The sequence below is a fragment of the Odocoileus virginianus genome, chromosome 12 (genome assembly GCF_023699985.2).
Source record: "Odocoileus virginianus isolate 20LAN1187 ecotype Illinois chromosome 12, Ovbor_1.2, whole genome shotgun sequence".
Taxonomy (NCBI): domain Eukaryota; kingdom Metazoa; phylum Chordata; class Mammalia; order Artiodactyla; family Cervidae; genus Odocoileus; species Odocoileus virginianus.
Window position 1 is genome coordinate 11,914,654 of NC_069685.1, and position 24,216 is coordinate 11,938,869.

General features: G+C 45.4%; 1 protein-coding gene across 5 annotated transcripts in view; it reads left to right on the top strand.

The window, feature by feature from the left end:
* The window catches only part of ZNF827 (zinc finger protein 827), a 186,300-nt gene that overhangs the window by 157,513 nt on the left and 4,571 nt on the right, over positions 1 to 24,216 (top strand). For 2 of the 5 annotated variants that reach the window (XM_020892016.2, XM_020892018.2), the window contains exons 9-13: positions 7,523 to 7,660; positions 11,392 to 11,563; positions 12,418 to 12,584; positions 20,618 to 20,809; positions 21,157 to 21,349. In XM_020892016.2, coding sequence (XP_020747675.2) covers positions 7,523 to 7,660; positions 11,392 to 11,563; positions 12,418 to 12,584; positions 20,618 to 20,809; positions 21,157 to 21,349 — 862 coding nt within the window. Of the gene's footprint in view, positions 1 to 7,522; positions 7,661 to 11,391; positions 11,564 to 12,417; positions 12,585 to 20,617; positions 20,810 to 21,156; positions 21,363 to 23,317; positions 23,351 to 24,216 lie in introns of all 5 variants that reach the window. The other 3 variants (XM_020892019.2, XM_070474791.1, XM_020892017.2) reach the window with 3 other exon arrangements.

Sequence of the window (24,216 nt, forward strand, 5' to 3'; positions counted from 1 at the left end):
ATAACTGGCTCTCCTTAATTTGCAAGCAACCCTCAGAAGGCAGCAGCTTGTCTTAAGCCCATGAAACCAAAGGACAGAACCGGCAGGGAAAGGACTTACCAGATAAACCACGTTCCCTGCCTAGAAGTGACCGGATAGGTTTTAACCTATAGAAGAGAATGGACTCTAAATGCCAAGGGTTTCAGAAGTTCATTTGAAAGATGCCTCGTAACTCTCCGGGCTTGATGATGAAAGAAAGACTCACAGTACCATCTGTCACCACGGAAAACCCAAGGGGCCCCAGAGCCTTTTCCACATTGAGCAGCTGATGCGGATTTAGTCAATCTGGACAGTTATTTATGCGTTGAGGTCACACTTTGGCCACTCTTTTGCTTACGCCTTTAACCAAATAAAGCCTTCTCTCTCCACATGTCTCTTGCCAAAGTCAGGTTGAGAGATGGTTCTTTGAGAGGATTATTTTGGCAGGAGATCCGGGGATCCTCTCACACAAACTCAGTGACAAAGCCTAATGATACACCAGTCAGGGGGCGAAACGATGTGAAAGCTGAAAAGCAAACTCAGGTCCTTTCCTTTGCCCCTCTCGTTCTTTGAGGGGTTTTGTTTGTTTAACAAAAATGTTCCCCAGCAGTCAATGAAAGGCCCAAAGGAAGTAGTTTACCTCCGAGGGGCTTGGCTTTTAGTTTTCCCATTTGATCTTCCTCTTGTTCTTTCTTTGTTCTGCTTCGTGACATACTGGCCTCTAACTTCTCTGCAGCTGGGAATATTCTAGGCTGACACCGTCAAGAAGAGAGATTGGCATACACACATACAAAGTCGAAAGCTAGTGAGAACCTGCTTTGGAGCGCAGGTTAGCACATCTTCTCAATGCTCTGTGGTGACCTAACGGAAGGAAGCCCACAAAAGAGGGGATGTATGTATGCATGTGACTGACTCACTTTGCTGGACATTAGAAGCGAGCGCAACGTTGCAAAGCAACTATATTCCAATCAAAAAAAAGAGAGAGGTGGAAATACATCCTAGTGTCTGTGAATTGTTGCTAAATTACATGTGTCCACTTGTAAGCAAGAATTTAAACCCTGAGCCAAAACACAGGAGGAGAAAGAAAAGTCCCTTCCTTGTTAGTTGTAAACGTTGTCTGTGATTCCACGTGGCTTGCAGGAGCTTCAGTGAGACCCAGTCTGGTCACTTCTCCCTCAGAGTCACTGGCCAGGTACCTGAGCAATTACTTCAGCCCTCTGGGCCTCGGTTTCCTTATATGTGAGAAGAGAGAACTGAACAGAGCGATCCTGAGCCTTCGTTATGCTGGAAACCTTGATTCTATTCAAACCTGTACATGTTGTGAGGTGCAGTGAGTTGGAGGAGGCCCTGGAATTTTATGCTTCGCTTCATCCTCCTAGAAATGAGAGAGTTGGACTCGAAGCAAGCCGAGTCCTCTACTAGACCCAGTGTTCTGTCACAGAGTTTGATGAGGCTCCCTCCCAACCTGTACCAGATGGGTTTATCACATGGAAGTGTTTGGAGAAGTACTTGATGGGCCTGTGTGTCAAACGAGACCTGTGCCCTCAGATCACTAGGTCGCAAGCGGCGAGTCTGGCATCCTGTCTCTTGGCTGTTGACCCTCATCATTCTGAATGAGGGTGCTCAGTTCTCCACCAAGGGGAGGAGCCAAGAGCCTTGTACTGGGACTGCTAAGATGGGGTGACTCTCCAAATACCCTCTTTCTATATTCGGAACCATTCTATAAGAGATAAAAAGTGCTTACTCCTGCACACCTAGTTATTGCTTCACTTAAAACAAAAATGTATTTAAGGGAGAGGGAAAGATCCAAATGATATTCAAAGCGAATATCATGGGTGGAAAAATAGAGAGGAAAACATCCACTCAGTTAGTACCGAGTAGCCAGGAATTTATGGAAACAATTTATGGATATCTCAGGAACCAGAGTATAAGAGGATAAAGGGAAATAAAATGCTTCGTAGGAGACAGAAGCCTCGGAGATGCTGTGTTAAAAAGTATCAGTTCCGTTCAGTCGCTCAGTCCTGTCCAACTCTTTGCAACCCCATGGACTGCAGCACCCCAGGCTTAATCATTAACTAAGTATTTTGCTATAAAGGAAATGAAGAAAATTATTCACAGCTTCTTAAAATAAAGAAACAAATATTAAGGGACGTGGAAATAAGAGCAAGTTTTTAAAAATAATACCTGTATTCCAAATTTTGCACTGATTACAAAGCAGTTAGTGTTATGTGAATTTTTCTGTTATGTGTTATGCTTCAATTAAAAGTTTTTTAAAAGCAAATTTATTAATTTAAAAAGTTTTTTTTTTTTTGAGGAGAACAGAAAATAATTAAGATGGAAATATGCTCAGCTGGCTTTACACTTAACTGCTGTTGACAGTGAATATGGAGAGTTCTTCATGGGATATGGGAATTTGGGAATACAGCTTGTCAAAGGCAGACCTAACTTCCAGAGTCCTCAGTTAAAGAGTAATCATGGGAGGAGTCTCAATTAAGAGCATCATAAGTAAAAGAAAACCCAACTGACAGTGGCTGAAACAAGCAGTGGCTTATTTTCCTTATCTAAAAAGTAAGTCCCGAGTGGGTGGTTTCAGCCATTTATTCAGTTGCTGGAAGATGCCATCCAGGACCCAGACATTTTTCATCTTTCCCTTTCAACATACTTAACAGATTGGCTTTCACCTCAGGCCTCATATGCCCAAAATGGCTGCCGTGATCCCAGGCATTGTCTCTGTATTCAAGGAAAGAAAAAGAAGAGGGCCAACACCAAGTATATCTTTCTCTTTATCAGGAAAGCAAAAGCCTTTTTATTGGTCATAACGTTAGCACATGACCACCCCAGCTGCCTCTACAGTGGGAATGAGACAGGGAGAGGAAAGTTGAGAGTGACTGTTGGGTTAATCAAAAAACTGTGTCTGCCAGAGAATGCGTCTTGAAGAGAATAATCCTGTGGCTTGTTATTGGGAAGAAGTAAGGACAGAGGCCCTCTGGGGATATGGCTCAGGACTGGAAACATTTCTAATAAAAATCATTAAATCATGGTTCTCGGGTTGAGTTAAGACACCATTCAGAAAGCAAGTAGCCTAATTTTTTACCCTGAATTGGCCATTAGCTTTAACTAATGCTGTTTCCAAGCCTCAGTCTTTCACAGTATAAAATAAGAATAATGTTTATTCCCTGCCAAACTCGGGTCCATTCATTCAGTCATTCACTTCTTCAACAACTGTCTACTACCCACCTGCTATATATCAGGTCTGTGCCCATGCCCAGGAAGCATGAATAAATCCTCCAGAACTCCCCCACCCCCCCCGCCCAATGACTCACCTTCTAATAGGGAGGGGAAGCCGGAGAACATAATTACTGAACACTGTCACATGTCAAACTCACTGGGTGCTCTATATTAAAAACATACATATAATATATTAATAGAAGATAGGTAAACATGATATAACAGGTAAGGTGGTGCAATAGCATATTCAATAAAAGTGCTTTGGGACAGAGAAGGGAATAGGACACATTAGCTGGGGAACTGGCAAAGGCTTGACTAAGGAGATACAGTCTGAGACAGAGCTTGAAAAATGAGCTGGAGTCTGTGTGCGGAAGAGGTGCCAGAGGTGGGGAGTTGCTGCTGGTGGAGGCATAGTTGATCCAAAAGCATTGAAGGCTCCAGAGGGACTAGCTTGTTTCCGAAAGGCGAGTCGCTCACTCCACTGAGCCTTTGGGAAGCGAAGCGGGGAGATGGTTGGAGTCAGTGTGTGGACGATCTTAGCAGCCCTGTGCAGGAGGAGCTTGGCCTGCACGGGGAACGGAAGACGGGCCGTGACCTGCCTTGTGCCTCAGAAAGGTCATCCTGGAACCTCCAGGAGGGGCTGGTGGAATGGGACCCGCGAGTCTGTTTAGGAGGCTTTGTCAGTGTTCTGGTGAGCGATAATGACTCAGTTAAGCGGCAGCCAGGCCAGATCATTTGGTTTCCGGGGAAGGAGATGATGGAGCACGGTACCTGTGACTATGAATCGAGCTGAAAGATGCACACCCTCGGGGCGCTTGCCACTTGTTCCCACAGTGGTTTTCTTAACGTAGGACTACAGTCTGTATTACTAATGCAAATAAATTAGAATAGGCCTCCACATCCATTTTTATAAACATTGATCTATAGGGTTCACAATTTAAGTAGTTTGCAGTATTTTTGGTAACTTTGATCCTCAAGAGCTGCAGGCAGTGCTCAGATCTCTTCCAGAACGTGTCCTGGAGAGCGGTGTTCCCAGCTGCCAGGCCTCCATGGTGCGGGAACCAGCCCCGCTTCCAGAAGGCGGACAGTGGTCCTAAAGCGTGGCCTTGCAGGCCGTCCGTCACATTCAGCTGTCGCTCTCCAACCAGACGGGCAGCTTTTGGTGACCAATTGGATGTGTTAAAAGACAGAGAGAGGGAGGGAGGGATCAAAACAGATTCTGAGGTCTCTCTCACGGCAGGCAGGTGATACCATCCCCAGGAAGCGTGGAAGACCCTGGCATCCCTCGGGCTCCATTTCAGCTCGGGGAAAAGAAGAGCAAGTCTTTGATTCCAGTACTTGTTTGGGCAAAGTTCTAATTCCCCTCTTGCCCCTGCGCCTCCATCCCCAGCCTCACCCCAGTCTGATTTCAAGGTCATGTTCTGGGATGAGACTGCGATGGCCTGGTTCCCTTGCTCCTGCATGTGAAATGACAATGGGTGCCCAAAGCAAACGCAGATAGCAAGGAGGGAGAGGAGCTGGTCCCTGGACAGGGCTTGGGGCCCAGGCCGGGGCCGTGGGGGTTGGGGATGGGGGCGCTGACCAGGGCTGGACACCCCCACCCTGCCTCACCGTGTCTGCAGACAGTCCTTCTGCTTCCCCATAGCACAGCCTTCATGGTTCTGACCTTTTTCTAGACCAGTGGAGGCAATTGGACTTTTCATGATGCTTCAACTTCTCAAGCACACGACTGATCCTTGAAAGAGTTACTGAGAGACTTCTCTTTTTATAATTGCATCTGCTTGTTTGGTCTGTGACCCAATTAGTCCATTCTTGTTGGGAGTGTATTGGAAGACCTTGTACCCTCTTGATCTCTCCTTATAATTATTACTATCATCCTCCTTTGAAGCCTGTTGTGCTCACACACTTCAGACGAGCTGCCGAAACTCCCTCTCATGCCGCATGTGGAAACGCTCACAGCTCGGACTCCAGGACGGCCATCCAAGAGTGGGTCTTGTCCTCACACATCAGAGCCCATAGCTCCCTTTGCACTTTCTTTCCTCCACAACTCCACCTCTTCCCCTGCAGAGGTTTGTAGCCACACATTCCTACTCTAATAAGAAGACTCGATCTTGTCTCTGAGGCCCGAAGAGCTACATTTAACAAACACGGATCAATCAATACATGGGCCTTATCAGTGTTAGAATTACTGGCAGCAAACATTTTTGCAGTTTCACCATCAGTCCCCCACCCCTTCCAAACATACATTTGTGTTTGCTTCTTCTTTCCTGAGATTACACTATCTGGCAAGTCTGAATTCAAATGAAAATTGATCCAGTTGACTCACCCAAATGCAGGTGGAAGCCTGTATTTGTATTTGGGAAGCAGTTTTCACCAAACTGGGGGAAATCAGGTTCTTTGTTCTGATGTTTGTCTCTGCCCGGTGATCTGAATGTTTTCATCTGCTTGATTTGATGGAAAGTTCCTTCCACCATTTAATTCTGGCCACGTGGTATCTGGTTGTACGAGCACCACCGTGCTGTAGGAACATTCACAGTAATTTACTGAGATAAAGGACAAGATACTGACTCAGTAAATCATTTGTCTTGCTCTTCAGGGCGAGGCTGAAAGCCGTAGTGGGCCCAGACAAGTGTCCTCGTGAAGGTGTCCCTTTCCCTCTTTTTGGTACTCTGTCACCTCTCTCCTTATCTTACTGTTGAAGGAATGTTTATGGACTCCTTAAGTTCAGTGAGAAGCGATATGGAGCTTCCCTGGTGGCTCACTGGTAAAGAATCCACGTGCAGTGCAGGAGAGGTGGGTTTGATCCCTGGCTCAGGAAGACCTCCTGGATAAGGAAATGGAAACCCACTCCAGTATTCTTGACTGGAGAATCCCATGGCCAGAGGATAGATGAGAAAATTAAAGGTAACCCCATGGATGATGATGAGAAAATAAACCCTTTTTGAGATGTCAAAAGAAGATATTAAGGTCCACGCAGGTCATTCGTGGCTCTGAATTACTTACAGGTGACTTGTGGCTCTCATTTTCCCAAGCATCATGAGACTTTTGGGGAATTTCTGGTTGTATACTCTTCCATGAGGGCATTTTATGTGGAGTAGAGTCTGACTCCACTCAGCCTGCTGTAACAAAATACCTTAGACTGGGTAGCTTATAAACATAAAGATGTACTGCACACAGGCCTGGAGGCTGGAAGCCCCAGAGCAGGGTGCCAGCGTGGTCAGGCAGGAGCTTCTTCCAGGACACAGACTGCCTATGTCCTGCTGTCCTCATAGAGCAAAGGGGGCAGAGGACCCTGTGGGGCCTCTTTTTTAAGGACACTAATCCCACTCGTGAGAATGTACCCTCATGACCTAATCACCTTCTCGGGACCCCACCTCTAAAAATCCACCACTTTGAGCATTAGGGTTTCAGTGTATGAATTTGCGGGGACTCATACATTCAGACCATAGCGAGCAGTACACAGTTGTCATCCTTGAGTCTGTGTACCACTGGTTCCTCATTAAGGATTTTGCACAACCCAAAACATAGGGCAAAACGTTTTGTGCATAAAGGACAATGAAAGTGTAATCCTTTCAAGAGATGGAACCATCTGTTTTTACATCAGAATCTGAGCTTTGGCATTCTTGATTTACTGTCTGGTGGCAAGAGTCTGCAGGCTTCCCAGATGGCGCTAGTGGTAAAGAACTCACCTGCCAATGCAGGAGACGTGGGTTCAGTCTCTGGTTGAGAAGATCCCCTGGAGGAGGAAATGACAACCCACTCCAGTATTCTTGCCTGGAGAATCCTATGGACAGAGGAGGCTGGCAGACTACAATCCATAGAGTTGCAAAGATTTAGACATGACTGAAGCGACTTAGCACACACACACAGGCAAGAGTCTGCACTTCTGGAATTTTAACATGCAACTCAACCGTTCACCCATTCTGCACCTTTTACAGAGTGCCTGCTGTATCTGGGGCAGAGTGCGAAGCCATGCTGTCAACCTGCTAAAGGGTTGGGTCCACAGCCCTTTAGTGAGGAAGGAGAGAAACCATGGGAGGCCTGACTAAAATTGGGATCCATTTCCCACCACAGTTTTCAAGAATGGCCTTCTTAGAGACAGGAGATGAGCATGAAGACCAGAGGTTACTTGTAGTTTACCAGCCACCTGCTTTAGAAGGTAGCCTTGGCTTAAGTTGAATGTTGAATGTTGAACATTAACTTGAATGTTGACCAAGCTGAAACGTGCTTCCATTGCCTTGTTTATTCCTCACACTGCTTTATTCTTTTGGCCCAGAAACAGAAAAGATAGTCCTCGAGGCAGGAAATGGCTTGCCCTCCTGGAAGTTCAACGACCAGCTCTTCCCCTGCGACGTGTGTGGGAAAGTATTTGGCCGACAGCAGACGTTGTCCCGACACCTGTCTCTGCACACAGGTGAGTCGGGGCCTTCCCCCTCTGGACCACTGGCTTCTTCGTGATCAAGAATCTGTGTTTCTGAACTTCCCTGGCGGTCCAGTGGTTGAGACTCCATGCTTCCAATCCTGGGAGTGTAGGTTTGATCCCTGGTCAGGGAACTAGGGTCCCACATGCCACTTGGTGTGGACAAAAAAAAATTTAACTAAACCAGGAAGTGGTATAAATGTTTTTATCCTGACCTTTTCAAGACGTTTTACCTGGCATGTTCAAATAAGGCTCTGGAAAGAGTTTTTTCTTTGTACTGAAAGGATCTGTTGCATTCAAAGAGGATTGATGAGAAAAGATTCACATTTAGGTGTGTTCAGGTGAAATTTCTCAACTCTAAGAAGTTTATTACTCTCATCTTGAAGGCATAGGGGGTGGGTGACTGCACTCTATCTTTGGATTCATCTCATTATGGTAGGTGGGAGAAAGGGGAAAGAGCACCTTGGTGGAGAAATAGTATCTGTCTTTATTTATGTTCAGTAAGAGAATTATGGTTGATTCTGAGTATTGGGAAGTGGAAACCCCAATAAATAGTAACTTAATCAATGCAACAATAATAAGCTAGGGCAAAAAGAAGTGAGGTAAAAATCAATATTAAACAAAAAGCAAGATGGAAATAAGAAAATGAAGTGTTTGAATTTTTACACTGAAGATCAGCCTTGTTGAAAAATTCAGATGTGTCTTATTTAAAGCAAACAGAAAATGATAAAAAAAGTTTTATATATCACACAAAACAAAAAAGCAAGATAGTATTAGTATAACAAGATTAATTTTCTCTTTATATATCTATTTTTAATATTTTGAATCTTTTAAACCAGTAAAGACTAAATTTAGTCATATACTTAGCCACAAAGAAAACTTTTACTTGTTCAAAAAAGTAGAACTTCTGTGTGCCACATTCTCTGAATATACTTCAATGAAATTTAAAATAACCAAGCGTCCATAAAATGTCCTACCTAATCGGATCAAAGGAAATGAAGAAAATCACAAATTCCAGACATCTAGGAGGAATGAAAGAGAACATTCATACCTAAACCTGAAACAAACAGCTGCAGCTCCGGTCTGAGGAACCTTTATGGACTTAAATGTTTTAATTAGAAGGGAAGAAAAACAAAAATAAAGTAACTTAGCACTCATCGTAAAGAATTAGTAAAAGAACAAATTCTAGGAAGAAGATCATAAATGGATAAATCCCTTTAAGTCCATTTAAGAAAAACAAAGGAGGCAAAAGTATTCAAAATGAGTAATGAAAAGGGAAGCCGAATTCTTCTCTTACACATTTACAGTTCTTACAAAATATTCCCCGTGTTGTACAATGCATCTTTGAGTCTATCTTACACCACTAGTTTGTACCTCCCACTTCCCCGCCCCTAATTTCCCCTTCCCTCCAGGAGTAACCACTAGTTTGTTCTCTAAATCTGTGAGTCTGCTTCTTTGTTTGTTAAACTACTAGTTTGCTTTATTTTTTAGATTTCACATATAATTGATGCTACACAGTATTTGTCTTTGTCTGGCTTATTTCACTTAACATAATACCCTCCAAGTCCATCAATGTTGCTGCAAATAGCAAAATTTCACTTATTTTTATGGCGGAGTAATATTTCTTTAGGGGTTCCTTGGTGACTCAGTGGTAAAGAATCTGCCTGCAGTGCTGGAGACGCAGGTTCAATCCCTGGGTGGGGAAGATCCCCTGGAGGAGGAAATGGCAACCCACGCCAGTATTCTTGCCTGGAGAATTCCATGGACAGAGCCGCCTGGTGGGCTACAGTCCATGGGGTCGCAAAGAGTCTGACACAACTGAAGTGACTTAGCATGCATTGCACAATATTTCATTGATGTAGCTACCACATCTTCCTTATCCATTCATCTATTAATGGACATTTATGTTGGGAAGCCTGATTTCTAATACAGATGTTATTAAAGAATTACTGGAAAATAAAGGCAACTCAGTGGCAAAAAAAAAAAAAAGCTGAAAATTTTAAATGACATAGGTAATTTAAGCAAAATTTCCAAAATTCACCGAAGCTGGTGGGGAGAAACTTGGACTGTAGTCTACCAGGCTCCTCTGTCCATGGGATTCTCCAGGCAAGAATACTGGAGTGGGTTGCCATCCCCTCCTCAAATAAACTGGTTGCCAAAGGGGAATTTGGAAAGATGAGGAGACAATATTAACACAAAGTATCAGGTCCAGAAACTTTTCCAGCAGGGTTCTTTTTTAACCTGTCAAGACTAGAAAGTTCTGATATTGTTAAACTACTCCAAATGGTAGAAAAAGATAACGACTTTCCTGGTGGTCCAGTGGTTAAGACTCCATGCTTCCACTGCAGGGGGTGGGGGTTTGATCCCTGGTTGGGGAACTAGGAGCCCATATTCCACAGGGACACGGCCAAAAAAAAGGAAAAAGAGAAAGAAAGCTTAACACTTTATGGAGAAATTGTAACCTTAATACCAAAACTTAACAATCTTAATATCAAAGCTTAACAACCTCGCTTATTAATTAGAAATGCCAAAATTCTAAAGAAAAGACTATTCTCTCTACACTGTAGGGCTCCTCCCCAGCTCTACCTGAGCCCAGGCCACCAGCCCCTCAGATGTTGGGGGCCACTTATAATAATGATGATGCCTTAAATTTTGTGGCAGAAAAACTTTTTTTTGCACTCTACCCCGTGATGTAGATAAGACAGACAGGTATTTTCCTTAAGGCAAGCCCCGTATTACAAAGTCAGAACTAAGGACAGAAAAGGAAGTTGTCCTTTTCATCGTCTGCTGCTGTCTGTCATCTTTAGCGGTACCTAAAAGCAAAGCCGGCTCCTTTTCCTTGAATTTACTTGATTAGTCAAATGAATTCAGAATGCCACTCTGAAAATGGCCCTAAAACATTGTCAGTTTTATGAAAGAGATTCTATTAAGAAATATAATTAAAGTTTTTTATTTTATTTATGTACCATGACAATTTCCAATTGAATTATTTCATCTGATTCATTTTTTTTCCCCTTTAATTTTCTTCGGGTTTATTTCTTGACTGACCCAGGCCTGGAGCTTAGGGAAAATGATGGTGTGTGTCTTACACACTAGCCCTGAGCAGACTGATTCACATGCCCTTCCTCAGCTCAGCACCCACCCTGGACCTACACACCTGGGAGCTTGGACACACACACACACACACACATATACACACACACACAGAGTATTCTTGTAGCCTGCATGCAGCTCCCGTTATCAGGAAGAGGGGCCTATGGGTATCCAGAAAAAAGCAGATGGTCCAGTCGCCCTGGAATTTTCTTTTATCTTTGAAAGTATAAATGCAGGTGCCACCAGGTGAAGACTGTATGCGCATGTGTGCTCAGCTGTGTCCATCTCTTGGCAACCCCATGGACTGTAGCCCACCAGGCTCCTCTGTCCGTGGGCTTTCCCAGGCAAGAAAACTGAAGTGTTGCCATGCCCTCCTCCAGGGGATTTTTTTCCCAACCCAGGGATCGAACCCGCGTCTCCTGTGTCTCCTGCAATGGCAGGTGAATTCTTTACCACTTGATCCATCACAGAAGACTCTTTCGATATCCACAATCCCAGCAGGTTCACTTTGTCCCCACTGGAACTGAGATTTGCGCCCTCCTGTCCTTGATGCCTCTGAGTGGTCTTTTGCAAGGTGTTGGGCTCCCATTTCTGAGTGTGGTTTGGGTTTTCTCCTGTCCCTTCGCCCCCAGAGGAGAGAAAATACAAATGCCACTTGTGTCCCTATGCTGCTAAGTGCCGCGCAAACCTGAACCAGCACCTGACCGTCCACTCGGTGAAGCTGGTGAGCACGGACGCCGAGGACATCGTCAGCGCCGTCACCTCCGAAGGCAGTGATGGGAAGAAGCACCCTTACTATTACAGGTGGGCCGCCAGTGGAGCCCGCTGGTCCGGGCTGCCCAGACTTTCTCGGACATTCCCTGCACATCTGCTCGGGCACAGGTGACAAAGTGTCTTGTCTCAGCCTCAGGGCTGAGCCTCCTTTTCATATCGACTTTGCTTGGGTTGAACCTTGTGTGGGCTGACTCCCTGCTGGCTTGGGAGCCCGGGGAGAGTTAGTTAAAAGGGAAATGGTCATGGAGGTGGTGCTGTGGGGTGAGGTCCAGAGAGAGGAAGGCTCGGGGGTTATTAGCGGGGAGGTCCCTACAGCCGGGAAGCTCCCGCCTTTATCATTGAGCAACTCACTGCTTCCTGAGAATTATCCTAAGGAAAAAATGAGTCTGAGAACCGTGAGCAAATAGCCCTGGAAGTATTTCCTCCTTTCCCTTCGCGGTGTTATCCTTTAGGACCTGGAGGTGCCTGTTTCTCTTCCATATTCAACCGTGAATCATTATTTGGTGTGGTTGCTGTTTACAGCCCGAGTTGTCAGGCTTGCGAGTTTATCGGCACACCAGCTCTGCTAATATCTTGGCCAGGCTGTCCTGCATCCCTTTGCCCAAAGGAATCAGTTAGATGATGTAGAGCATCTGGAATCTGTAATTTTGAATTAACTGTATGATTATTTAGTATCATTATGGCATGCATGGGCTTGTTACATTATGCGGGCGTTTAATCTGTCTGGCACAGTGACCACTTCCGAGCCATCCCAAAAAGCGGAGGGGTTCCCTAATGCCTAGCCCTTTGGTGGGACCAACGCATGTCAAGGTCGGGATTTGGGAGGGGACCGCTTGCTCCCGTAGCCTCCGTTTGGAAGCTCACACACCTCTCTTTCGGTCCAGCTGTCACGTGTGTGGATTTGAGACGGAGCTCAACGTCCAGTTCGTCAGCCACATGTCGCTCCACGTGGACAAGGAGCAGTGGATGTTCTCCATCTGCTGCACGGCCTGCGACTTCGTCACCATGGAGGAGGCGGAGATAAAGGCGCACATCAGCAGCAAGCACACAGGTGACCACCCTCCCTGTCGGCCCTCCCCTCCCTTCTCTCTGCCCCTCGCCGCCCCGCCTGACAGGGATGTCCGCATCACCATGACATCTCCTTCCAAGAGGGTGCTACCCTGTAGCCCCAAGGCCATTGCCTGGCCCGGCTTATGCCTCGCCATTCTGACACAGTCACAGGCTCAGATGCAGTTGAGAGGCTCTGCTGGTTCCTCATCCCAGTCATCACCATCATAGGTAACAGTCATGGAGCTTTGACGATGTGCCTTTGCACCCTGGATCTCCTATAACCACCCTCCGCCGTCCATATTACTGTGGGTGTACCACACAGGGGAGACACGGAGGCTTACCAGGGGTCAGGTGTGCTCTTCAAGGTCTGCAAGCGCCCTGAGCGCGCCCCTCCTGCTGGAGCCCGCTCTGTCCACGCTGTTCTGATGGCCCCTGGCAGCCCCAGGCAGAGGGCTGCCCTCTCTGTTTTCTGGGGTCAGAGCCCAGCGTGCCTATCTCAGCAGGCTCCCCTCCTCTTCCCTGAAACTGCAGCCCTGCCCCCTCCAGAGTGATGAACGGCAGCTCTGTTCAAGCGCAGAGAAAACCAGCTTCTCCTGAAACCACTCAAGGCTGCAGCCAAGACTTTGGCCAGCGCTTTCCTTTCCTTTAAGGCCGTGCTGGTTAACTCCGTCCATTTGATAATGTTAACATTTGACTCCACCATGCACTCACCCTCTCCCAAGTGGTGGTTACAAATGACACCAGCGTGCAGTCAGTAAGTGACCATGAAGAGGAGCTCCCCCTGCCTTTTGCTTACAAGTCCCTAGCAGAGGTTGCTGACCGCCAGCCCCAGGCAGTGGATCTGCCCCTTGCATCCTCGGCCCGTGAAGGATTTGGGAAGGGGCATTTCCCTGACAGCTGGGCCGGCGGTGTGCATGGGCGAGAACTGTCTCTCTCTGCTGTACTGGCCGCCTTGGCTCCATGGTGCCAACAGCAATAAAAGCTTGCTTTTGTCATTAAGTTGAGCAGCTCTGACTCGGAGGTCTGCAGAGAGCCGTTATGCTGAGTGAGGAGGTGCGTCTTTACAGTCGGTTTTCTGCCTGTAACCACATTAGCACTGTGGGCAGCAGGTGAGCTGGGAAATCCACATCCAAGACAAATTAAATTCAGCATTTCTGGAGTGGCCAGTGGAGAGAAAGGCCAGCCTCGCTTCCATTTCCACTGGCTTTCAGATTTTTTTTTTCTCTTTTCTGTTACACTTTCCTTTCTTCCCTCTCCACCCCAAAGTGTGCCTCAGCCCAGCCGAGAACCTTCTTCCTCCCGCCCTGATCCAAGCCCCCACCACACCTCCCCAAGGAAACCGTAGAAACTAATGCCTGGAGAAATGTCGGACTTGGCGTCACCTAATTGTCATCACTGGAAACTTCACTTTGCCAAGTAACCGCTGCAGACACTCACCTCCTCATTGCTATGGGGAACATGGCGAGATCTTGTTCCCTCTGGGATTGTGAGGCAGATTCCTGTTTATTAGTACAGAGAGCCCAGAGTGAAATGCATTAAAGATGTTTCTCCTTTAACACAGTAGAAGCCTTTAGTGCTGCTGCTGTTAGGGAATAAGGTTCTATCCTATTCTATAAGCTCGGGGTGCTAAGCAGCGTATTTCTTGAGGGTCAGATAGTAAGTATCTCGGGCTTTCAGGCCATACAGTTGCTGTCTGTACCGTTCAGTCCTATTGGATGGAAAGTAGCCACAGATAATATGTAAAAGAGTGGGCATGGCAGCGTTCCACTGTCTTGATTTAAAAAAACACAAAGTTAAATTTGGCCCAAGGGTTACAGTGTGCTGACCCCTAGTTATAAGCTAATGGTCTCACAAGGGGGGTTTCATGTATCTAGCTGCTGCTTTGAAGTGTTTAAATTTGCCCCCAAATACGTCAGTCTACATCTGTAATCAACAGGCTATGCGATTGCAAAGTTATGATATACAACAGTATGTGTACTCTATAATGGGGCTTCCTTGGTGGCTCAGTGGTAAAAAAAAAAAAAAAAATCCATCTGCCAGTGCAAGAGACACGAGTTCGATCCCTGTATCAGGAAGATACATGCAGGCAGATTCTTTACCACCGAGTCCAGGGCAGCCTGGTCATGTGATTTACCTGTCATAAAAACGGGCCTCCTGTGTTTGAGTGCCCCGGGAGACCTGGAGTGCTCTCTCCTTACCTAAGTGAAGTCGTGACCTACAGGATAAGCCCTCATGAACAGCAGATTGTTACGTCGCCTCCCTTAGAATCCACGTCCTTCTCGAAACTTCCGTACTGGCTCCTCTTGGCCAAGACGCGCTGGTGAATGCAGTGCTGAGCAGGAATTTGAGCAACTGTCTGCTGTTTAGTGTTTGACTCCTCCTTACCCTCTTCCTCTCTGGCTCCTTGTCCCTGCGGAGAACATCAGGAAGGGAAGATATTCCCTCTGGTGCTTTCTCAATGCAAAGTTTGCTGCAGTCTTTAAATGTTGCAATAATGGCATTAAGGAATTTGAACAGCTATTCGGAAAATGCAACCATCTGTCTTCACGTCACACTGACACCAAAATAATTCCACATAACTTACCCCATCCCTGTTAACAAATCAACCCTAGAAAGGCTTGAAGAAAATAGAATATTTATCAAATTTCCAGAATGAGAAGGATTTGTAAGAGCTTGAGAGACACACAAAATCACAAAGGAAAAAAAACTAAGAGATTTGACACAAGAAAGTTTCTTCTGTTTGCAAAAGAGAAGGAAAACTAAAAAAAAAACCACAGTCTGTGTTTGTAAAAATGATCAAAGGTTAACATATTTACAGCATGGAAAATTCATATAAACTGGTTAGAAACACTTAAAGCCTCCAGTTGAAGAATTTACAAAGGACATGAACAGTCAACTCACAATAAAAGAAATAAAAACTAATCACTTAACATCAGGAAAAATACTCAACCTTGCTAGCAGTCAAACTAAAACTCAGAAGTGGCTTATGTTTCACCTATTGAGTCAGAAGCATATCTTATAATGTTCTCCACTGTTGCCAGAAGCTGCTGATCCTCCTGTGGCCATGGCCTTGCAAAGTGGTAGAACTTTTGAAAACTAATTAGTATATACCAAGAGCCTTGAAAATGTAATGTTCTATGACCCAGTAATCCCACTTCTGGGAATTTATCTGTAGGAAAAATAAAAGCAGCCAGTAGAATATTAATTTTCATTTAAAATTTAATTTTAAGGAAATATTTTAGGAGAGTAGGATAGGTTTAAGGCTTCCCAGGTGGCACTAATGGTAAAGAATCCGCCTACCAATGCAGGAGACCTAACAGATGTGGGTTTAATTCCTGGGTCAGGAAGATCCCCTGGAGGAGGAAATGGCAACCCACTCCAGGATTCTTGCCTGGAGAATCCCGTGGACAGAGGAGCCTGGCAGACCATGGGCAATAGGGTTACAAAGAGTCGGACATGATTGAAGTGACTTAGCATGTTTACACATGCATGCAGAATAAGTTTACTCCCTGGATATAGTACTATCACTTAAAACTATTAATTCATAATTATTTCTATAAATTTTTTGAGAGGCAACTGTAGGTCAGGTATATACAACAGCATGGGGAAATAAAAAAGTTATTAATATTATTTTATAAATATTGTATGTTATATTTTATAATACAATAATATAGTCTTCAACAATGCTTACCATGAGCCAGACATTGTTCTTGGTGCTTTGCATATAAAAACCCATTTGTGTCTCACAACAAATGTATGAGATACTGATATTATTCCTATTTCTTAGATGAGATAATTGAAGCACAAAGTTAAATACCTTGTCCCAGGTTATACAGCTCCTGAGTGGGACAGATGGCATTCAAACTCAGGTATTCTGGATCGTAAGTCCTTATTCTTAACCTCTATGCAATTAATGACAACAATTTTTAAATTGAAAGGACACCAAAAATGTAATGGTATTTGTATGAGGCAGAAAGAAGGTTGGTGCTTTTTCTGGGCTCATTGCTCAATTTTTGTCATTTTAAATTACAAAATATTTAGGTTTGTAAAGTTCTCTTCAGTTGGCCGTCCTAGAGTTTGAGGTTGCATCACCTGCGCACAGGTGTCCTCCACCAGAAATCTTTGCGATGCTGAAGGTCAGTGACCGCTGGGATCATAGTGAGCCTTGGCTTGGGCTGACGAGCGCACCCTGGCTCCCTCCCCACGGATACAGTGAAGGGGGATGTGGACTGAGGGGAAAGGAAGCTGTGTCGACAGGAGTACAGAGTGAGCGGGCTGGGCTTGTGTCCCCATGCTGTAGTCCGGAGTAATTGCCGTGGCTCCTGTATAGTTGGCTTCCCTGGCTGCTCAGTCCGTAAAGAATCTGCCTGCGATGCAGGAGGCCTGGGTTTGATCCCTGGGTTAGGAAGATCACCTGGAGAAGGAAATGGTAACTCACTCTAGTGTTCTTGCCTGGAGAATCCGCGTTTCTTCATTTAGGTAGCTCTCCCCAGTGCCATAAGCCTGAGGGTACTTGGAGCTATTCGTAAAGATGGTAATTAAAATTACCTGTTTTTATTTATTTAGTCCACACTGTGCAGCTTACAGAATCTTAGTTCCCCAACCAGAAATTGAACCTATGTCCCCTGCAGTGGAAGGGCAAAATCTTAACCCTGGACCACAAGCAAAATCCCCCAAATTATCTGTTTTAATTCTAAAAGCTAGTTTAAGCATCCATAATATTCTGTTGGTAAGACCAGTCTTAGAGGATGGATTTGCTGAGGCAATGCTGGCAACTGAGGGCCTCCACTGAAAATATTCTGTTTGTCTACAAAATGTGACTGAACTGGCTCAATATTTAGATAAGAGACTGGCAATCATGGTGCTGGCTTTCTGGGTACCAAGGGAGGGATGTGGGTTAAAGGCATGTTCCATCTCTCCATGATGGGTCAGTAAGTGACCCATCTTGTCTGTCCAGGAACCAAGTTCATTTCTGCTAAGGAGCAAGATTTTTTAAATTGTCAACTGAAGTAAGAGTTGGGTGTGCTAGGCATAAGTACAGCTCTTAAAACAGAAACACTGAAAACATTGTAAACTGGTAAATATTTTTCCTTCCTCTTTTTACACACATGTTTTAATTGGACAAGTAATTCATGGTCACTCCAGAAAATGTTGAAAGCCAAATTAAAAAAAAAAAAAACAAGCCTAAGGCTGATCATTTGATAGACTAGATGTCACCACCATCACAGCTTTGTTTACGTCTGGACTTTTTATGCCTATATACAAAATATGACTTATTTTTTTAATCTCCTAATAAAGTCTGTTTCTAAGAGTTTACAATCACCAGATTACTTAATTGGCTGATTTGAAAGGAACTGAAGCACAGTCTCCTTATATTTGCAACCCTAAACTAACCTAAGACTATGAGGTTGCATTGAATTGGCTTGGGGACAATTGACATCTTAATATTGAGTCTCTTGAACATGAACAATGTATCAATCATGGTTATTTGGGGTTTATAACTTCATTTTTATTTATTACCATTTACCTTCAAGTGATAATATACCACTTCATTTAGTTTAAGAACCTCACAATAATTTCTCCTCTCCCAGCCTTCAGGTTACTGTCATCATATATTTACCTGCTATAATTGCTACATTAGTTTTGAACAAAATTACTTTTATTATATTTTAAAGAGCTGTTAAATAGTCAGAAAAGTTTGTCTGTCTACCATACAGTTATCATTTCCAGTGTTGTACATTCCTTTTGTGTAGATCCATGTTTTATATTTGGTGTGATTTTCCTACTACCTGAAGAATTTCTTTTTACCATTTCTTACAATTTGGGTCTGTGGTAATGATTTATTTTAGCTTTTTCTTTGTCTTTGTCTTTTTTTTGCTGTACCACACAGCATATGGGATATTTAGTTCCCCGACCAAGGATTGAACCCATGACCCCTGAAGTGGAAGCACAGAATCTTAACCACTGGACCACCAGGGAAGTCCCTTTTGCCTCCATTTTTGAGATATATTCTCACTGGGTATAAAGTTTCAGGTTGACAGTTGTTTCTTTCAGTACTTTAAAGAGGTCACTTCATTACTTCTCCCTTGCATCGCTTCCAGTGAGAAATCTGCCATCATACTTACTTTTGTTCCTCTGTGCACAATGTAGCTTTTTTCCTCTGGCTGCTTTTAGGCTTTTTTCTTTATCACTCATTTTGAGCTATTTGATTATGATGTCTCTTGGTATGGATTTCTTTATCTTTCTTATGCTTAGAATTCATTATGTTTCTTGGGTCTGTAAATTTACGGCTTTTCCTCAAATTTGGAAAAATTTTTGTCTTTTCAAGTATTTTTTCTGCCCTCCCCACCCAGTTAGGAACTTCAGTGGAACTTATATTAAGCTACCAGCAGGCATCCCACAGCTCACTGATGCTTTTTTCATTTTTGTGATTCTTTTCTCTCTCTCTTTCATTTCAGATCATTTCTATTGTGATTATCTTCAAGTTCACTCATCTTTTCTTCTGCCATGTCTAAGTCACTAATAATCCCATTCAATCTGTTTTTCATCTCAGACACTATGATTTTCATCTCTCAGAATTTGGATTGGGTCTTTTTTATATCGTTTCTATCTCCACTTAACTTTCTGAACATATAGAATACAGTTACAATAAGTGCTCTTATGTCATTTTCTGTAAATTCTAACAACTTTGCCAGCTCCTGGTAAGTTTTGATTGGTCGATTATTCTTTCTGTCTTTGGGTAGTGTCTTCTTGTTTCCTGGCATGCCTGATCATCTTTGTTTGATGTCAGACATTGTGATGGTTACCTTGTTGGGTGCTGTATACTTTATTTTCCTATAAATACTCCTGACTTTTGTCTTAGGCATTATCTGGCAACTTTGATCTTTTGAGGTTCTTGCTGTTATGATTTGTTAGGCAGGTCTGGAGCAGTTAGTCATTACCCACTAGTAAAAGATCTTCCTTGTTTTTCTACTCAACGCCTTGGGAATTATGAGCTTTTCTAATTTGTCTAGTGGAAACAGACACTGTACTTTAAGCCTGTCAGATGGCCTTTTCCCCCTTAACTTTGGGTGGTTTCCTCACACGCGTGCTCTGATCTCGACTCTTCTGCGTGTCCTTGGGGGACCATCTGCAGGTCTCTGGGTTCTCCTCCTGTGCCTCTCTTTCCTCTTTGGTGCTCTGTCCTGCAAAGTCCGGGCGTGTTAATCTCAGAGCCTCAGCTCTCTCTCCGCAGTTCAGTGAGTCTGACAGGTGATTCCCCGTCCCTGCACCGCAGCCTGGATGGTGAAGTTACTCAAGGAGGGAAGCAGGGCAGTCCTAGGGCGCACCTCTCTTCTTCCCTGTCTTGCAGGGGTCAGTCCTCATTGCCTTATGTCCAATGTTGTAAAGATTATTGTTTGATAAACTTTGTCTGTTTTTTTCATTGTTTCAGTAGCAGTGGTCAGTCCAGTCTCTAACACTCTATCTTGAAGAGAAGCAGAAGTCTTTGACGCTAGATTTTCTTGGTCTCTTGATTTGTTTACTACTGGCTTTAGGGAGAGCCCAGTGCCCTAATGAGGAGGATAGGCACTAGAATCAGACCAGGTGAAGCGTGGTCCAGCACTTAGAACCACACGGCCGAGGCCGCGTTAGCCTGGCTGCGCCTTCCTTCCTGTGTCTGTAAAATGGGGATGATAATAGTCCTGGCTCGTTGGATTTTTGAGAGGCTAAAACGAGATCATGCATTTAAAGCATGACACAGTTCCTAGAACACGGTAACACATTCATCTTAGCTATGATTTAAATTATTATTATAGGACCCCAATAAATACTTGCCAATTGAATATCTACTCTTTGCCCAAGAACCATATGTGTCATCACCACAGGTGACCGGGACCTAGGACCCAGCACTGGTAAAGCAGGAAACCTCAACGTGTGCTTCCTGAATGAAGGTGCAGCCAGGAGGCCCCAACTCTCCCCCACCCATGATTGCTATTATTCTAGGGTTTTCATCTCCTAAATAACAGACCTGGTTTGTTTTTCTTAATTTTTCAGGGGAAGACAGGAAGACCCCCAGTGAATCAAATAGCCCTTCTTCCTCATCCCTCTCAGCTCTGAGTGATTCAGCCAACAGCAAGGACGATTCAGACAGCTCTCAGAAGAACAAGAGTGGGAACAACCTGCTGGTCATCTCTGTCATGCCTGGGAGCCAGCCCTCCCTAAATAGTGAAGAAAAGCCAGAGAAAGGTAAGGAAAGGATGTGGTCTGGTCTGTTCAGTCCTATCCACTCCACAGGGATGACCCTGTCTTGAGATAAAGCCCTGGAGAGAAGTGATGTTGGGAAACAGATATTAGACATAGCCTCTAAAATTTGCATATGGTTTTTTGACTTGGTTCGCATCGGCATATGGAATGGAATGAAAGGATGGGGAGTGTGACATTGATTCCAAGACTGTGTCTTTAACTCATTTGAGCTCAGCGATGCAGGGCACGGTGCCTGGAACGGTGTAGCTGGAGGGAAAGAGAAGAAGGAGGGTGGTCTCCATCCCACTCCTGCCCTCCTCTCCCCCTGCCCCCTGCACCCCTACACCCAGCCTCGGTCCTTGCAGGGTTCGAATGCGTGTTTTGCAACTTTGTCTGCAAGACGAAGAACATGTTTGAGCGCCACCTGCAGATCCACCTCATCACCCGGATGTTTGAGTGCGACGTGTGCCACAAGTTCATGAAGACCCCCGAACAGCTGCTGGAGCATAAGAAATGCCACACTGTCCCCACCGGTGGGCTGAAGTAAGGAAAGCAAGTACAGAACCTTTTACTGTGTTGTTTTATTGAACACCCTGCCTCCATCCCCGCCCCGTCCCCTCCCTTGAAGGTGTCTGGGGTCATGGAGAGGGGGAGCTTGGCCTGGGCGGGGACATTAGTCGGGCACACCTCTGTGCCCTTAGCTGGATAGGAATTAGACCTGTCCCCCACGGGGTCAGCAGATGTCAGCACAAGACTCCCATTCCCCAAGACAGTCAACTCGCTGAAGCAGCCCAACGTGGGTATGCAGGAGTAAACTCAGCCTACACCACCTGAGTTCCGTTCAGACTGGATCGTAAGGGACTGAGGGGTTATGACGTGTCCACATGTGCAAATCATTACACTGTCACTGCACTCCACCATCTCTATTTTTTAGATGATTTGCCACAAGTCTTTTAAATAAGCACTACAACTACCCCAACCACACCCGCCTCCAGATATCGGATACTTGCCAGTGTGAACAGGCAAGAGGCATCTCTTCGTGCAGAGATCACGTGCCTCGTGTCTTCCTGCAAATATGCCTTATGCCTTCCCAGGAGCTGGAATTGGGATCTCGCTGGTGTCGCCTTCGTGAGATCTGACACCTCCGGTCACATGTCCTTCGAGATCCCCAAAGACCTAGTCAATGAGCGTCATCATTAACCAACCTTTGCAACAAGCCCTCTGGTCAGAAGAGAGACCCATCCGTTATTATCAAAACACGCTGTGTGTCTGGCTTGATAATAGGTGCTAAAGGGCAAACAAGGAATAAAACATAATTCCACCCTCGGGAAATGTACGTCCGAGCTCTACCAGAGTTTAATCTTCCTGGCGCTTCTGAAATCAGAGGCCCTGTTCACAAGGCACTTGTATTCTAAGAAAGAGAAAGAAGCATCTGTCACTGGGCACAGAAAGACACACCATTTTCAAAGCATAATTATTCATGTTTAGCTGAACTGATGGTGTAATTAAAAGAATGAAAAATGACATTTTACTTAACACAGGAACAAGAACACCTTTTGTTTTTAAAAACACGTTTATCTTTGAAACTCACAGCTTGCCTAGAGAGGTGGCATGACTGTCCTGAATGGGCGAGGGGTGGAGCGACCCAGCGGGAGCTCGGGAGTCAAGTGTCGGGGGGCAATGCTACCCGGTCAGGGGAGCCCTCTTCAAACACTCCCCCAGACAGAGGAAGTGGCACCCACTGTCAGATCCCATTTTGGTTCACTTGGGGCTGCTTAGGTGGGGTGGGGGGAGGGTAAAGAGGAAGGGGAGTGGGGCGATGATCATTCAAGACTACCAGTAAATGGGAAATGCCTAGCACATGCTCATCTGGGAATTCGATGTGGTTTATTCCCACTGTCCCCCTCTAAATGTTAGCATACTCATACGTATTTTTTAAAAAGCCATGTATCTCCTTGGTTGGTTTCGTGCTCACTGCCCTTCCTAGAAGCCCAGTCATGCCCATTACCTGCGGCCCCAGCCAGTTGTGGCTTTGCCAGTTAGAACCCCCTTTCCTCGGGGACCTAAGGAGTTCCTGAGCCTCTGACCCACCGGCGAGGATGCCAAGTGAACCCTGATGCTTTTGCAGGTGTAGACTTCCCATGCAGTGCTAACGGTCCCCTGTGTAATAGTTTATGTTCTAGGCTGACCAAGTAGAATAATACTTTGACAAAATTGCTAATGCCTTCTGGCTATACAGTGAGTTTTTTTTGTTTTTGTTTCCCCTTCACCATCTCAGAGAAGTAATTTGTCAGAGAGTGCCTTTACGATAAATAACGGGAACATAGAAAACCCTTTCCCTCTGCCTGAGCAGCGAAAGGAAGATTGAGCCGTGGGTCACAGAAACATCCTTAACATGAAACAGACTGCCGATGTCTAAATTGCTTTTCTGTGATGGGACTGCTTGTACTCTATATCCTGTTCATAATGCAGATCAAATAAGATTATACTATTATTTTTCTTTTGCCGTAGCTCAGGACAGTGGTGAGTTTCAGACTCCTCTAGGTAAGGCCCAGCTTGGCGTAGGGGTTGTGTGTGCACCTGACCTGGGAATGGGCTTTATAGTTCTCTTGCGTGCACTCTTCTGTGAGCTGAGGTTCCGAGGCTAACGGCGGGCTTGGCGCTGAGGAGCAGTGCACGGGCACTGGGTGTGTTGGGCTCTGCTGAATCCTCTCCAAACCCTCCGGGGACAGTTCACTCCCGGGCCCTGCCCTTGCAGGCGCCAGTCCAGAGCCGAGGCAGCCACTTTTGCATTTGCATCCTCTTGGTAAAGAGAGCATACACGCTACAGCCATCATACCAACCACCGACTCGAGCCCGGCAGCTTCTACAGAGCAACGCTCAGCAACCTCTGTGAACCTGCCCCTCCTTTGCCCTCCGTGACCCTCTGGACAGCCAGGGTGCGCGGGGGCAGCGTAGCCTCACTGCCTAGGATGGAGAGGCCCAGACTTTGTCCCGGGGCACAGCCCGCCCATCAGGTGACGGAGCTGGGCCTGCAATTGGCCCTGCTAGAATCTGCCTAAACGACTTGTAGAGACCAGTCCAGTAAGGAATCCGTGCCCACTATGGGCTTCTCTACCGAGCACTGCAGAGAATGCAGAAGGAAGGGGAGTCCTGCCCGCTGAGAGCTTATGGTCCCTTTGGATGACTATTATTTCCATGATGTAATAACATTAATCATTAATAATGCATTAATGATGCCTTCAAGATCCAGATAGCAGCTGTCTCCCTCGCCCGACCCCTCATTCCTAGACAGGCGGGTGGGTGGGTCTCCTTCTCCTGAGCCCCAGTGATGGTTCTCACCTCCCCTCCCTGGTGGAGAGACACCCAGTGCTGTAGGAGAGACAGGTTTTAGGAGTCCAGATCTCTGT